At 42.6% G+C, this 15249-nt stretch overlaps 1 protein-coding gene across 1 annotated transcript in view; it reads left to right on the top strand.

Annotated features, from left to right (window-relative positions):
• The window catches only part of LOC143300795 (nuclear envelope phosphatase-regulatory subunit 1-like), a 49994-nt gene extending 36431 nt beyond the window's left edge, over positions 1 to 13563 (top strand). Inside the window, exon 6 of the mRNA XM_076614725.1 lies at positions 8287 to 13563. Within this exon, the coding sequence (XP_076470840.1) occupies positions 8287 to 8325 (39 nt within the window). The 3' untranslated portion in view covers positions 8326 to 13563. The remainder of the gene's footprint in view (positions 1 to 8286) is intronic.
• Positions 13564 to 15249: the final 1686 nt, after the last annotated feature.

Below are 15249 nucleotides of genomic sequence, written 5' to 3'. Positions count from 1 at the left end.
CACGCGACCCCCCACGCGGCATGCCTCGACCGTCTCAGATCCAATGGCAACCGAGGCGCGTAGGGATGCCCTCCACATACGTAGGGAGGAAGGTGGACCACTAGGGGACACGCTCGCCCATACACGTGCACCCTCCTTGTCAGGAGTGCTCGATCCAATGGAGGCAACCCCTGCTTCGGCACCCTTGCCGGTGACCGCCGCAGTTATTTCCCTTGCACCGGCGCCGCTGCTCACCTACAGTGCAGGTGCGTGAACGGTCCCACCAAGCTATGCGGTGATGACCCCATCTGGCACACTGCCGATTGCTGCTGTTTCCCATCCACTAATGGTGTCTCAGAAAGCTGCTCAACCAAACAATCAGAAACTCACTGCTAACTTGCTGCAGCAATTATGCACCACTCTGCTTCCCCGTGCCACACCTTGCGCCTGCACCGCCCCTCGCCCACAGAGCAGGTACGTGCACAGCCCATTGAACTTCGGCAGTGCTGGATTCTTCTGCCCCATCGCCTAACTCTGCTGTTACCCAGACTAATATCAGCGCTTCCACGTCGGAGTGCGTCTTGATAACTTGATCCTGGCACTTGGCAGTGCTCGGGCCGATCTTGTTTATCCCTTTATCCGTCAACACAACAGCTGAACGTCGGTCCTCTTGCAGGAGCTATTCGTGAGGTTGGACCGCCGTTCAGCTACAGGGGGATGCACATCCCATGGCAAGCCGACGGACTTGCCACCCCCTTGTCCACGATGGCCATAACACTGGATTACGGCGCCATCATGCCGCATGCCCCGACCGTCTCGTGTCCGATGGCGACCGATTCAGGTGGGGATGCCCATGGCACTAAGGGACAATATAATTATTCCCCTTGCGCCCGTATTCACCTGTGTCGGTTACGGTGGCATCGACTCTCACATGCAGCATCACACTCCTCCCTCTACAGCGAGAACACGTTGCACCAGGGGATATGTGCTCTAAAGACACCATCCTTTTCGCCGATTATCGGCTCCAAGGGAGGCGACTCTGCATTTGTAACCTAGGCGGTTGACACTGTAGTTACTTCCGCCGACACAGTACGTCGCTCCTGCCCCCCGTGCTGTCCACCATCGATGTTTTTTCAGTTTCTCTTTGGGTCCTGATGCCCATTCATGGACTTTACACAACGTTGCACAGCAACTGCACCTTTCTTGCTGTTTCTCAGGCTATTGGCCACTGAACTTTTGGTGTCTTCATCCCCCCACACTTGCACGCAGTCCTCTGCAGGCAACCATCCCTATTACCATTCTCTTCTTGTTATACACAATAACAGGAAATAAATCACAATATTTCCCCTTCTATTCGTTTAGATTTATTATCAAAATCAACAACATATATATATATATATATATATATATATATATGTATATATATATACTAATAGTATTAAAAAAAAACAAAAAACAAAACAAAAACAATAATAATAATACAAAAAAACAATAACAAACAATTTTATTAAAAAAAAGTATATATATATATATATGATATTGTGCTACATTTATACACATTTCTATTTACATTTATAGATGTATACTTTTCCCTCGGTATACACATGTGTGTGTGCTTACGATATAGGTTTATACGACTTTCATATTAACATGTACAATTTTATTTCTATCTCTGTTCATTGACATCTATTCATTGAGATTCCCTATATAGCAATATAGGCACACTTGCATTTGCGTCATTCTGTTCACAATGCCCAGATCTCTCTGTGTCTACATACTGGCACTTTATTCATATGTGTATGTACATCTCTTATATATAGGTGCATACACAGATTCCTTTCCATTACTGATTATGCACACTTACCCATTTATTTGGGTATATCTGTGTACACTACATGTATGCTTATACAGCCGCTTATTTCTCGTGACTCGATCTCTTGTCATTGGCATATTCCTGACATCATCACTTGAGTTGATGGAAGTTTATAATCCCTTTGCACATATATGTATTCATTTTCATAAATTCATCCCTACCTTGCTTTCGGAGTATGACTGCACTCACAGACAAAACTGCCTCATTCACACCTGATTGTATGCTCCTTCACATATCAATAGTGGCTGGTCCTTAGGGACCCACACACACTCCCTTCCCACCCACGGGGCTAAGAATGCCCTCTCTTGGTCCTCCCGGGGGGTCACTACCTTGTCGTGGTCGGGAGGCTTAGTAGCCAGTAATTGAGCGAGCTTTGTTGGCGGGGGCATCAGTGCTTCTGGGGGTTTACTGCTCTAGTCCCAGGTCTTAATTGACAGCCTACATAGCCATTGTAGCTGTTCAGGCTGAATAAGTGGTGGTTTTGTTTTTTTTGTACTGATGCCCCTGATAGGGCTTCCCATGCCGAACAGGTCGTGAGTGAGGCCCAAACTAAAAGTGACCCACTGTCCCTTTCGCTATTCTCTATTCTTCTTTCTATCGCCTCTTTTCTGTCTCTAGCTCCCCATCAAGCCTTCTTTTCCACATTCTTTTTTCTCTGCGGCCTACTCCAGGCCCGCCGTGTTTGCCGTGCGGCGCGACCAGTGATGGAGGGGAATGAGATCCTGGGGATTGAGAGAGCACGCTGCTCTCAACACATCCCTTTGGCTCGGACCTCTTCTAAGACACGCGGCACACACTGGCCCATGTGTGTCAATTGGCTACCCCTTCGTGGGGCTGGGTCAAGACTGGCAGTTTGGAACGCGTTGGAGCTAGACTGTTGGTCGTATGTCCCTCCCGAAACCTGGAAGGGGTCAAGCTGGTGTTCCCTTGACCCTGGCTCCTAAGTTGGACCCCATGGTGGGTGGGTAAGGGAGGGATGAATTTACGATTAAAAAAGAACCATGGCTTCTAACCAATTACACCCCCCTAAACTTGGGAAAAGGAGGAGACCAGGAACTGATGATTCGGACTCCGATTTGGAGGTCGGTGAGACTTCTGGATATTGGCCGTCGTGGCTTGTGGTGGAGGGCACTGATGATGACAAGCCCTTGTCAGCTCTCAGTCCCTTCTCCATCCAGAAGGGCTTCCAGTGTCTAGCAGGCTCGCTAAAGTCTGTCAAGAGGTTGAGGAGCGGAGCATTTCTGGTAGAGACAGCGTCACAAAGGCAGACACAGCTTCTGCTTGAAGCAGCCGCTTTTGTGGATAGGGCGGTGAAGGTTTCCCCTCACAAAGGACTGAACTGTTCGAAGGGGGTCATCAGATGCCCTGAGTTGAGAGGAGTATCTGAGGCAGAGATTAAGTGCGAGCTGTCCTCTCAGGGAGTGACGGATGTTTACAGGGTGACAGTAAGGAAGGGCTTGGACAGAGTCCCGACCAACACATTCTTCCTCACCTTCTGCTGCCCGAATGTCCCCTAGGACATATGAGTCGGATACCTGCAGGTGAACATAAGTCTGTGCGTGCCGTCCCCTCTACGGTGTTTCAAGTGCCAGAAATTCGGACACGTGCGGGGACCGCTGCAAGGAGGAAGAGGCATGTGGCACCTGTTCAAAGGCGGCGCACCAGGGCGAATGTGTCAGTCCAGCCTGTTGTGTGAACTGTGGAGGCGGCCACCCGTCCTCATCTAAAGACTGCCCCACCTGGAAAAAAGAAAAAGAAATCCAGAAGGTAAAGACGGAGAAGAAAATATCGTTCTTTGAGGCCCGTAAACAAGTGGAGGCTGCATTGCCTAAGGCGTCTTATGCTTCTGTCATCAGACCCAGGATGGTGGACGTTGCGATCCAGACGACATCCACAGGGACACAGACGGACGACTTACCTACCTTAATAAAACCATTGGCCTTGGGTGGAGGCGCTGTATCCACCCCGGCCCATCCTGTACGGTGGTTCTCGGGGGCTTGGTCGGAATCGGACAGGATTTTAAGTACCAAAAATAGATATGTGGTCTTGGCCGACCTTGATTCACCGCAAGCAGAGGAGCAGGAGGTAGTGATGGATTAGGCTGCTGCTTTATTTTTAACCTTTTTAATGGCGATAATTCATTGGAACATCCGTGGGTTTTACGCCAATCTCCAGGAATTCCAGCTGCTTTGTCGTGCTTTGAAACCTTCAGTGCTGGCGCTGCAAGAGACTCTGCAAAGAGATGGCAAGTTTTCATCTCTCTCTGGTTTTAACTCCGTTTTTAAACCCGCTCAACCGAAGCAAGAGGGATTGACGGGAGGTGTCGCTCTTTTTATACCTAAGTCACTTTTATACAGTACAGTTCACATAAGCACCCCTTTACAGGCGGTGGCAGTCAGAGTCACACTTAAGAAAACCATCACTGTCTGTTCTCTGTATCTTCCTCCGTCCGTCCGTGTTCTGAGGCAGGGCCTCATGAACCTTGTCGACCAGCTCCCACGACCGTTTTTACTGTTGGGCGACTTTAATGGCCACTCCCCGCTCTGGGGAAGTGAGGTGACATCAGCCCGAGGTCTTCTTTTGGAAAACCTTCTTTCCGATATGGATCTGTGCTGTCTTAACGACAAGTCACCCACTTATTTTCATCTGTCCTCTGGAAAGCTCTCGTGTTTAGATCTGTCGGCCTGTGATCCATCGTTGGTCCTGGACTACGAGTGGAAAGTGCACGACGATCTGCATGGGAGTGACCACTTTCCTGTCGTCCTCCGCCCCACAGATGGGGAAGGTGACTCTCTGCCTGACCGCCTGAACTATGACAAAGCTGACTGGGGAATTTTTACCACAAAGTTAAGAGCGGAGCTGCAGGAAGAAATAGTCTTACAAAGCAAGGATCCTGCTGACACTCTGACACAGATCGTTTTAGATTGCGCCAAAGCAGCAGTCCCATTGTCTGCCTCCAAGCCTCAGATGCCAAGTCTCGGAAGAAAGCGCAACGACGCGTCTTTCGGAGACCAGAGACTGATAGCATTCGAACCCATCAACAGCTGAGGGCGAAAGCCAGGTATGTTTTTAAAAAGAGCCAGAGAAAATCATGGAGAGATTTTTGTTCATCCTTAACCTCCAACACACCCAAGAAGAAAGTGTGGAGGGTTTTGAAAAAAATTAAGGGCAAAAACGTCTGCCCAACTTTTCACCATCTTAAACTCTCAGACACTCTGGTCACAGAGAAAAAAGCAGTTGACAATTTGCTTGCCTCCACAATCGAACTGAATTCTAGATCTGCCATCAAATCTGCTCGGTTTCTCAAAACCAAAAACCTGAAAGAAAAAACACCCTGCAACTTCTCTTCTGACAACACAGAGAGCTACAACCTTCCTTTCACTATAGATGAACTAAAACCTGCCCTTCAGACCTGCACGGATTCCTCTCCAGGAATGGACGAGGTCCATTATAAACTTTAAAAACATCTCCCCGAAACCTGTCTGGACATCCTGCGCAAAGTTTACAACCACATCTGGATCACAGGCTTTTTTCCACCCTCCTGGCGGAAAGCCCTCATAATCCCGGTACCAAAACCGGGAAAAGACCCCTCGAACCCCTCCAACTACCACCCAGTAGCACTGACCAGCTGCATCTGCAAACTGATGGAGAAGATGGTCAACGGTAGACTGTTGTGGAAACTAGAGACCGACGGCCTTCTGGCGAAAGAACAGTGTGGTTTCCGCAAGCATTGCTCTACCATTGACCATCTGGTTCGTCTGGAAACCACTGTAAGAAATGCCTTTGTAAATAAACCGCATGTGGTGGCCATATTTTTTGACTTAGAGAAAGCTCACGATACCACCTGGAAATTTGGAATCCTCTTGGACCTGCACAAACTCGGCTTCCGAGGACACCTGCCCCAGTTCATCCACAATTTTTTGCAAGACAGACAATTCCAGGTGAGGGTCGGCACCACCCTGTCCGACATTCATGAGCAGGAGCTGGGTGTTCCACAAGGGAGCATTCTGTTGCCGGCTCTCTTCAGCATCAAAATTAACGACATCGTTCAGTCAGTTCAGAAGGGATTGGACAGCTCGCTGTTTGTGGACGGTTTCGCCTTGTATGCAACTGGCAGCACGTATGCCAGCATCCAGCGACGGCTTCAGCTCTGCGTCAACAAAATTCAGTGTTGGGCAGAGGAGAATGGTTTCACCTTTTCGTCCTCCAAAATGGAGTGTTTTCATTTTCATAACTTTCGCCAGTTCTGTCCGGACCCTGAAATCCGTCTGGGAAAATCCACCATCCAGGCGGTTAAGGAAGCCAAATTTTTAGGGGTCGTTTTTGATCAGAAGCTGAACTTCCTCAGCCATATCAAACAGCTGAAAATATGTTGTCAAAAAGCCCTGAACATCATCCGAGTTGTGGCACACACGAACTGGGGTGCTGATAAGAGAACTCTCTTGCACCTCTACAGAGCCCTGGTCCCGTCCAAACTGGATTACGGAAGTGTAGTATACGGCTCGGCCAGACCGTCTTACCTGAAACTGCTGGACCCTATACACCACCAAGGGCTCCGTCTCAGCTTAGGTGCGTTCCGCACCACCCCTGTGCACAGCCTGTATGCAGAGGTGGGGGAAACGCCTCTCTCCAACCGCAGACTGAAGCTGACCCTAAATTATTACTTGAAACTGTTTTCTGAACCTACAAACCCTGCTTACGATGTTGTATTCAACAACCCTTTCAACAAGAAATTTAAAGACAACCCAAACTGCATCCCTCCTCTTGGACTCGGCATTCAGCCGCACATAAAAAATGCCGATCTGGATGTTGGTGGCATCTCAGACTTCTCCAAGTTCCCCGACAGCCCTCCGTGGACCTTTAGATGGCCTTAGTGGTCGGCGAGGCTCTAAGCACCATAATTTCATTTCATTTCATTTCTCAGTAAAGTGTGGATTCAACACACCGACCCGATTTTCTTTGCGCTACATTTATCAGCACAGCTGTGGTCCACAGACCTCTCCCACAATACAGCTGCGGACCTCTGTCTTCTTTGCCCACACCAATATCCTGAGGTGACACAGTACACTCTACCTTCATCGAATTCTACTTGAGGGACGTCTATCGCTTTGGGGATGATGGCTCAAGAGGCGTTGCCTCTGCGGTGGTCACACAACAGGCCATCGCAGCGCACTGGCGATAGAACAGACGAGCCCTCCACCTTGTCGTGCCATTCTGCACTAGTGGGTCACAGTTAAGTATGTGTAATTAAAAGGAAATTTTCTATCTAAAATTACGTTTAAATAACATACTTACCATGACCCACATTTAAGACCCCGTTCCTCCCCACTTTCTGTTCTCCCTGCACACTGCGCTGGTTGCAGCGATTTGCCGTAAAAAGAGGGTGCTAGTCAGGGGGGCAAAGGGGAGGTTACCTACTTCCGGGAGGTTATCGGCCGTAGCTACTTTCGTTTTCTCCACATAGGCGGATAGTAGTTTGCACAGGACAGGAATGTCAGACCCCTGCCGGAGTCTGCACTAGTGGGTCACGGTAAGTATGTTATTTGATTTTAGATAGAAAATTTCCTTTTACAATCTTGTTTACAATCTTTATAGTCCTTATAAAACAATTGGAATGATAGATTGTCAAACCTTCCAATTTTGGTGGAAATTATCCCACTCAGATGCATTTGATTTAATTGTTAAAAAAAACTGTTTTAAAACCTTTGATACATCTGTAATCCCCCTAATGTCCACTGCACTACCCCACCCCTGTTAAACAGAAGTTCTTGTCAGCAACTTCCCACTTCAATTCAGACACCATTATGTTGAAGCATGTGTTAGATACAGGTTGTCCTGAAGCAGCTGTGCTTGCTAACAAATCTTCAGCCCTGTGAGGAAGAATCAGACTGATTTTCATTCTTCCATGGGTCAGGATACCACAGATGCTTTATTGATCCTCAAGTGCCAAGAGGGATCATTACAACAGTGAACTGAGAGACTGAGCAGAAATGCAAGAAAGCAAACTTTGCTTCTGTGAAGAAATGAATGTGTCTTGAATACAAATGAAGACAGTATGTCACTGTTTGCCGTAAAATACTTTAGAATGTACAATAGAAGTAATAAAGGAAGAAAAAATATGTTTTGAATTGCTGAAGAAATGTGTCGTTTTCTTTTGGGTATGATACCTAAGACATCCCTCTTCAACTGCCAAATATTCCTCTCTGCTGAAAATATTCAAGTCTGTTTTAGGGTTGGCAGGTCTGGAATAACATGAAAATGAAGTAATAAAAGTGAACGAAAATCCCAAAGTCTGCATTTGATTAAACATCATTGGAATCAGTGCATAACATTTTTCTTTCATTGTTCTGACCTTACCACCTTCTCCAAGTCTAGTGCATTTATTCCTTCTTGAACATGAGAAGTGATGTTGACATTTATCTTTCCTGTTTCAGACGGGCAAGCTGATACTGAAGCCACGGCCGTCAACATGACAGGAGCTTCCAGTCTAGTTAGTTGTGTGTGCGCTGAATATTAAAGGGTGGGTGCATGAGGGTCTGAGATACATCATATATCATGTCTAGCTGTTGTACTTCATTGTGGCTGATTAAGGGTGGAGACAGGGCCAGTCTAGAGAACTCATGTATTCATAGGACCACAGATGATGATCTGTTTTTGTCTTTTATATCTCCCTACTATTAGCTCGCTCTCTCAGTGTCTGTAAAAAATTTTTTAAAAGAAATATGCAAGTATTAATCTGTAGGGGCATAAGTTGAATATACATGAATGAAAAGTCCAAGAAACAAGCTTGAACTGTGTCAGTACATATTTTAAGTAATATATGGGGTGGGTTGGGGGATGTATGACCATTTTTTCTCTGATAAAATGACACCAGACTCATCCTTGAAAAGTGTGAAGTGACTGTGTACTTTGTGTCTTTATTTTCAGTCACATAAAGCTTTATCTGTTTCCAAGTTTTCACTTCATACCCCTCTTTTTGTTCTTTTTGGGTAATATTTTTGGTTCATTCAGTGCTACTTTGTAGTGTAAAAAGAAATAAATTGGCTCGGATTCACACTGCTTAACCAGTTCAGTGCCAGAGAATTTTGTAAAAAAAAAAGAAAGAAAAAAAGTGCTCTCCCCTTGCCAGGGAATTTTGAGGATTCAGGGGTAATAAATCACACCAAAAAAATTCTAGCACAAAAGCTATGGCCGATACAGAAAGAAAATAAACATTTTTGTGAAGGAAAATGAGTGTAGATTCTGCTTCTCGGCTTTTTTTCCCCAATTGGGCTGATTGTAGGTAACTGTTCAGGCATGTAAAGTCAAGATAATAATTTTTGTGCAACAAAAAAGTCTTATGTTCACCTCTGCATAATGACATCCATAAAGAAAAGAAACAAAATACAGCTAGAAATAGCAAGCCTATTGTCAGATTATACCTGTAGAAGAAATTAAAACAGGCTATAAGTTTATGAAAACAAATCACAGCTCTTGCAGACATGTAAGTACATCACTGTCCCAATAATGACAAAAGTGAGTGAAGTCAACATAAAAGATCAGTCCCAGTCCCAGATACTGAACTGGCAAGCTTTTTGATAGCAAAGAGCATTTGCCAGTGAGAGGGTGAAGATCTTTGATGACGTTCACTCCTTTCAAGTCAAATCAAGTCAAGTCAAGATTTTATTTCATGATGGTAAATTGAATAAGCAACAATTGGTTTTTTACATCAAGCCATCAAGATGGCTTTCAGATTTGCACGTGGGCCAATTGAGTTGTCTGCTGTGCATCTGGCTTGTCACCTCTTCAAACAAGTCATCCCTCTGATTCAGCAAAAAAAAAAAAAAAAAAAAAAGCGTTAAAAACAAAAAGCACATGTTTCACGTCCAGTGCAGGTTCAGCACTGCATTTCGTGAAAATTGTTGGGCATTGGCGGTTGTCGATTGCCTTCTGTCTGCTTTGAAATGTGAGTTCACTCTTCCCAAAAGCCACGCCCCCTTGATGACCTCTGGCTGGCATTCGACCTGTCATCTTACATCACTCCTCTCCCTCTCCTTCCATTCTTCTAACATTGGCTACATGTGTTCTGTCGGTCATAGCCAGTTGTTCAAAAACGCTGTCTGATAGGATGGACGGACTGAATTGCCATAAAATGGGCTATTTGTTTCATAACTGTTGTTGTCAATCACCTTCGTTTTCAAACCAATCATCAGACAAGAGAGATCCTTCTCCATCACGAAAGCTGTCCATAATCACAAGCAGAGCTTTCAGAATTGTGTAAATCTCCTGACTGTGACTATTTGCTTTACTGGACACAGTTTTCAGTGCATTTGTTTGCACATCATGCAACCCCCTTTTCCATGCGCATATCACGTTAGTTAGCAAATTATTATAGAGTAGAAAGAGGTCTTGTACCTGATGTAAGTTCATTTAAATAGTATTTTTATAATCCAGATACATCAAACTAACTGTTCAGAGTCTGTTTATGTGAATTGAACCAAACTCCAATGAAGGAAAAATTGGAACATCTGCAGGACGTCAGTGGACATCTTATAGGCACTATGACAATACTTTTTTGTAGGATGTCAGCTGACGTCTTATAAGCACTCTACTGGTTAAACTGTTTGGATCAAAGTCAAATACTGTGAAGTTATGTACCTCTTGAGTGCTTGGCAAGAGGCCATTTAGTGCAGCATTTTGTGTTTGTCAACTTTCCAACAGTCTTCACTACCATAAATATTCAGATTGTCACCAACATCATCCATTCATACTGATCAATTCATTTAGGATGAATTCCAGATTTTCAGTCAGTCACAAATGCGCGCCCAATACTGAAATTTAAGGTTAGATTAATCAAGTTCTGAATCTATCATAGCCTTGTTTACTTTGGTTAGATGGACACAGAGAGTTATGTCACATGCTAAATAATTTTCCTTCATTGGCACCCATACTTTGGTGATAAAAATTTGAAATTGCATTAAGTTTGAGTGATGGTCTAGCGGTAGCGCGTATGACTAGGAAGCAAGTGTTGACAAGCTCGATTCCCATACTGACCAAGAATTCCTCTCCCCCCACCTCCTTGAGACCTTGAATGTTGGTCTGGGTGGGTACTACTGCTGGACTTTCAGATGAGACAATAAACTGAGGTCCCATGTGCAACATACACATAGTGCACATAAAGGAACCCATGGCAACAAAATAGAATAGAATAGAATATGTCTTTATTACCAAGTGTACCAGGGTCACAAGGAATATTGGGGGGGTGGGGGTGGGGGGGGGGATAGCACATAACAAGATATGAACAGAAATCGAAAATCATACACAAACACAGATACAGTAGAAATTAGGATACATACAAGTGCACATCAGTATGGTTGACCCTGGTGAAATTCACAGTGTCAGTAAAACAAATACCTTGCAGACAGGAAAAAGAAAGAGAAAAAAGGGTGTTGCTGCACAATGGTGAATCACACTCTACCAGGAAAGCAACCCACGTTTCACACCCAGAAATCTGTTGCAATATAAAGTGCAATACAACACAATACAATGCAAAAATACCCATTCAAAGTAATTATGGAAGAATGCCACCCATACATTAGATATCTTGCAGATATAAAGAGATATATTGAAAACTTGAATATAATAAACAATAATTGAAATTTAGTTATATATATATATATATATATATATATATATATGAACATTAAGATTAAGACAGTTCAGCTCCACATTATTTATGAGATATGTGTGAAAAACAAAAAATGTAAAATGTTTTCAACAAAGCAGCAAGTGTAAGCTAATGCAAAATGTATTCAACAAAGCAGCAAGTATAAGTGAATGCAAAATATATTCAACAAAGCAGCAAGTGTAAGCTAATGCAAAATATATTCAACAAAGCAGCCAGTGTAAGCTAATGCAAAATATATTCAACAAAGCAGCCAGTGTAAGCTAATGCAAAATATATTCAACAAAGCAGCCAGTGTAAGCTAATGCAAAATATATTCAACAAAGCAGCCAGTGTAAGCTAATGCAAAATATATTCAACAAAGCAGCCAGTGTAAGCTAATGCAAAATATATTCAACAAAGCAGCCAGTGTAAGCTAATGCAAAATATATTCAACAAAGCAGCCAGTGTAAGCTAATGCAAAATATATTCAACAAAGCAGCAAGTGTAAGCCAGTGGTGCACTGCGGTGAACCTGGCTGGATGGTTAAAAGAGGCAAATGGAACACATCGGCTTCATGGACTGTATGAAGAATAAAAACTGAAGGCAGGTTTGACAAGACAAATTCTCTGATTTTCATCAGTGTGGGAGGAGGTCGGTGGGCTGTGTTGTCAAACACAGAAGTCTTTTTCCCTGTTGCATTCACCTTTTCACCTCCCCTCACAAACGTGTATTACAAACACACCTCACGATTTTATGATCAATGTGATGAATCATTGTACTTCGTAGAATTTGTTTACCTGCATTTTTTCCATTAGCTATTTCTTTGTTTTTTTGTTTTTTTCATCACCACTCAGTTTTCAGTAAATAACTGCCTGCATGACAGAACAGTAATGGTAAATAAGAAGCAAGTGAGAGGAGTATATGTTATGAAAACACTTAGGAAAGAGAAAACTAAATGATAAGGACATTTGAAGACACAGTATGGCTGCCTAAGTCAAAAGTGGCAGGGTAAAAACAATCCACACATGTAAAAGCTCACTGACACATACAAGTGGACAGACACAGTAGAAGAAGAAAGGGGTTTTATGAATGAGAAATTTGGGATTTTATAAATTCCGTTGGTGTGATGTGAGATGAAGATGCTTTGTTCCCCCCCCCTCCCCCCCCCCACCCCCCCATGGATTTCCTGTGAACATTGTATATTGTCACAAAATTTAGGAACAGCTCCAACAGACTTCCACTGCATTGACTGATATTACTTTTTTTTTTTATCAGGTTTGTTTTCAGGAATGGGTAACCAGTACATGATCGAGAAAAGTTGATCAAAATGAAATTAATGATAACCAGAATGATTTTAAGCTCTGTGGGCAGTTTCTAAGAAAAGTCTTTTTCTCACACTTTGTTTTTTTCATTCATAAAAGCTTTTGTGTGAGTTGTGTGTTTGTGTTCTGATACAGTGTGAGTTTGTGCAAAATGGAGCCGTCGTTGGAGGAAAATTTATTACTTTTTTTTTCAGGAATGAAGTCTTGTATTTTTCAACTAACCAAGCCTGAGATTATTAAGTTCAGTGCGTTTCTGTTACTAGAGTTACTGCAGGTACAAATTACAATTAGTAGCTTGCCTTCTCAGAGGAATTTTGAAAAAGATGCTTTTCAAGTTTTATGTCTGTTTTTCATTATTATTTTGTTAAGTATTCTGATCATTTTCATTAACAAGTAACAAGTTCAACATTACTTAGTATGTATGTGGTTGTGTGTTTATGAGCAGAGATGATGCATGTGTACATCCAGTGTGTGCACATAGAAATGTGACAGACATGATTTCAAGGATGCAGGTATGTTATCTTTCTGTTTAAGTTTCTGGTCTTTGGCATATTTTGTAAATGTTTGACTATCCACACAGTAAATGGGTACTGGTGACTTGCACTATAGCTTGAAATAGCAGATGATCTGTTGACAGAACCAAGCCTTCTAATTTGAGTATTGTTTCTTTGTAAGATTTTATTGTCCTGCTTCCCTGTGTTTATGTACAAGTGCTGAAGTTCATAATAAAGTTTGTAATATTTTGACGTGTGTGATTATTTCAGTTTAGATATTTTGTTTTCTGTGTGCATGGATCTTGGTAAAATGTTGCTGGATCTTTTTTTCAGATTTAGCTAGCTGGACTGTAATTATCAGATTCTGGGTTAAAAGAGGGCATATATCAGGAACTACCCAAATACATCCTGACTCCACACACATGGATGTGTTCACACTGTCCTGTAAGCAGATTGTTTTAACAGTCATTTCTGACCTCAGCACACTTGGACCTTTTGGATAGAGCTACCTGTTAGGTAGTGAGGGTCTCCAGCACCATTCAACCATGGACCAAGACTGTTGGCAGGATAGCAGCACAGTTTAGATCTAGTGCATATTAAATGAGCATTAAAATAAGTGCATAAATTTAAATAGGCAGCATGCCTGGTTTCTTTCAGTCACTGCAAAATACCAGTGGTGTCATCATATGCAGGAGAAAGCCAGCATGCAAACATGAACCTTTGGACTGGCCAGCCTTTTTTTGTTTTGTTTTTGTTCTTTTTTTTCCCCTTTTTATCAAGAAAATAACTATTCACAAACTAATGATTATTGAAGTTAAATCAAATTATATTGAGCTACTCTTTACAGTAGAAGTGAAAGGAGATTCTGTATTCAGTTATCTTTGAAAAGGTATGACAGATAAATGATTATAAGTTCAGTACGTTGAGCAGTCCAGCAGGAGTAGTTGCACATGTTGATGTATAAATTTAGAAAACACAAAGTCCAGGTTTGAATCTTGATGTGGGTTTTTCTTCTTCCTCTATGGGAGACCTGTGATAGTCTGGATGCTAGCCTTTCATTTAAGATGATAAACTAAAGTCTTGTTTGAAGCATTAAAATCACTACTATCAGCATTAATTTTTTTGCGGGATATTTGTACCAGATATCAAGAAATATATTTCAGCACTTAAACTCACTTGGATAAGGAAATTGAGAATTTCTAAACACAAGTGAAACAGTATTGTCACAGAAATGTGTCCTTTTTTTTATCTGAAATAGAAAAAAAAATGTGGTCCTAGCTTTGCCAAGCAAAAATCTCAAGATAACTTGTTTTTGAAATATACGTAAGAGGCCTATAGTCAGTTTGGCAGTCATACAAAGCCACTTTCACAAACCGAGCTACTTTCAGAACCAATATTCTTGAATGATAATATAAAAATCAAAGCTAACATGATAAATTGTAAACAATGGATTCTTAAATGCACATTTTTATAGCATTTGATAGCTGCAAAATATCCATCACAAAATATATACAATACACAAAGTTGAGATGCCAGACAACTGTACACATAATACCCCCAGTATGTTGAAAATAATGTATTTGGTGCCGTGAGGAACTAGATTATTCCATGACATTCTTACATCAGACAACAGACTTCCAAATTCTTGTCCAAAGTGGTCTGAGAAATTGGAAATAGAAATTTTGTGGAAAAGGGCATTTTACAAAATTAGTAGAATTCAAGATATTAATTTGAAATGGCTTCAAGTTTACATATTACATAGAATACTTGGAACAAATGTTAACCTGAAAGAAATGGGGGTTGTGAATAATAACTATTGTGATTTTGGCAGCCATGAAAAGGACAACATTGAACATATATTTTAGACGGGCACAATAGCCGAGTGGTTAAAGCGTTGGGCTGTCAATCTGAGGGTCCCGGGTTCGAATCACGGTG

This window comes from Babylonia areolata, chromosome 26, assembly GCF_041734735.1.
Source record: "Babylonia areolata isolate BAREFJ2019XMU chromosome 26, ASM4173473v1, whole genome shotgun sequence".
Classification (NCBI taxonomy): Eukaryota; Metazoa; Mollusca; class Gastropoda; order Neogastropoda; family Buccinidae; genus Babylonia; species Babylonia areolata.
Note: the sequence above shows the minus strand (reverse complement) of the source record. Positions and strands in the feature narration are given on the sequence as shown.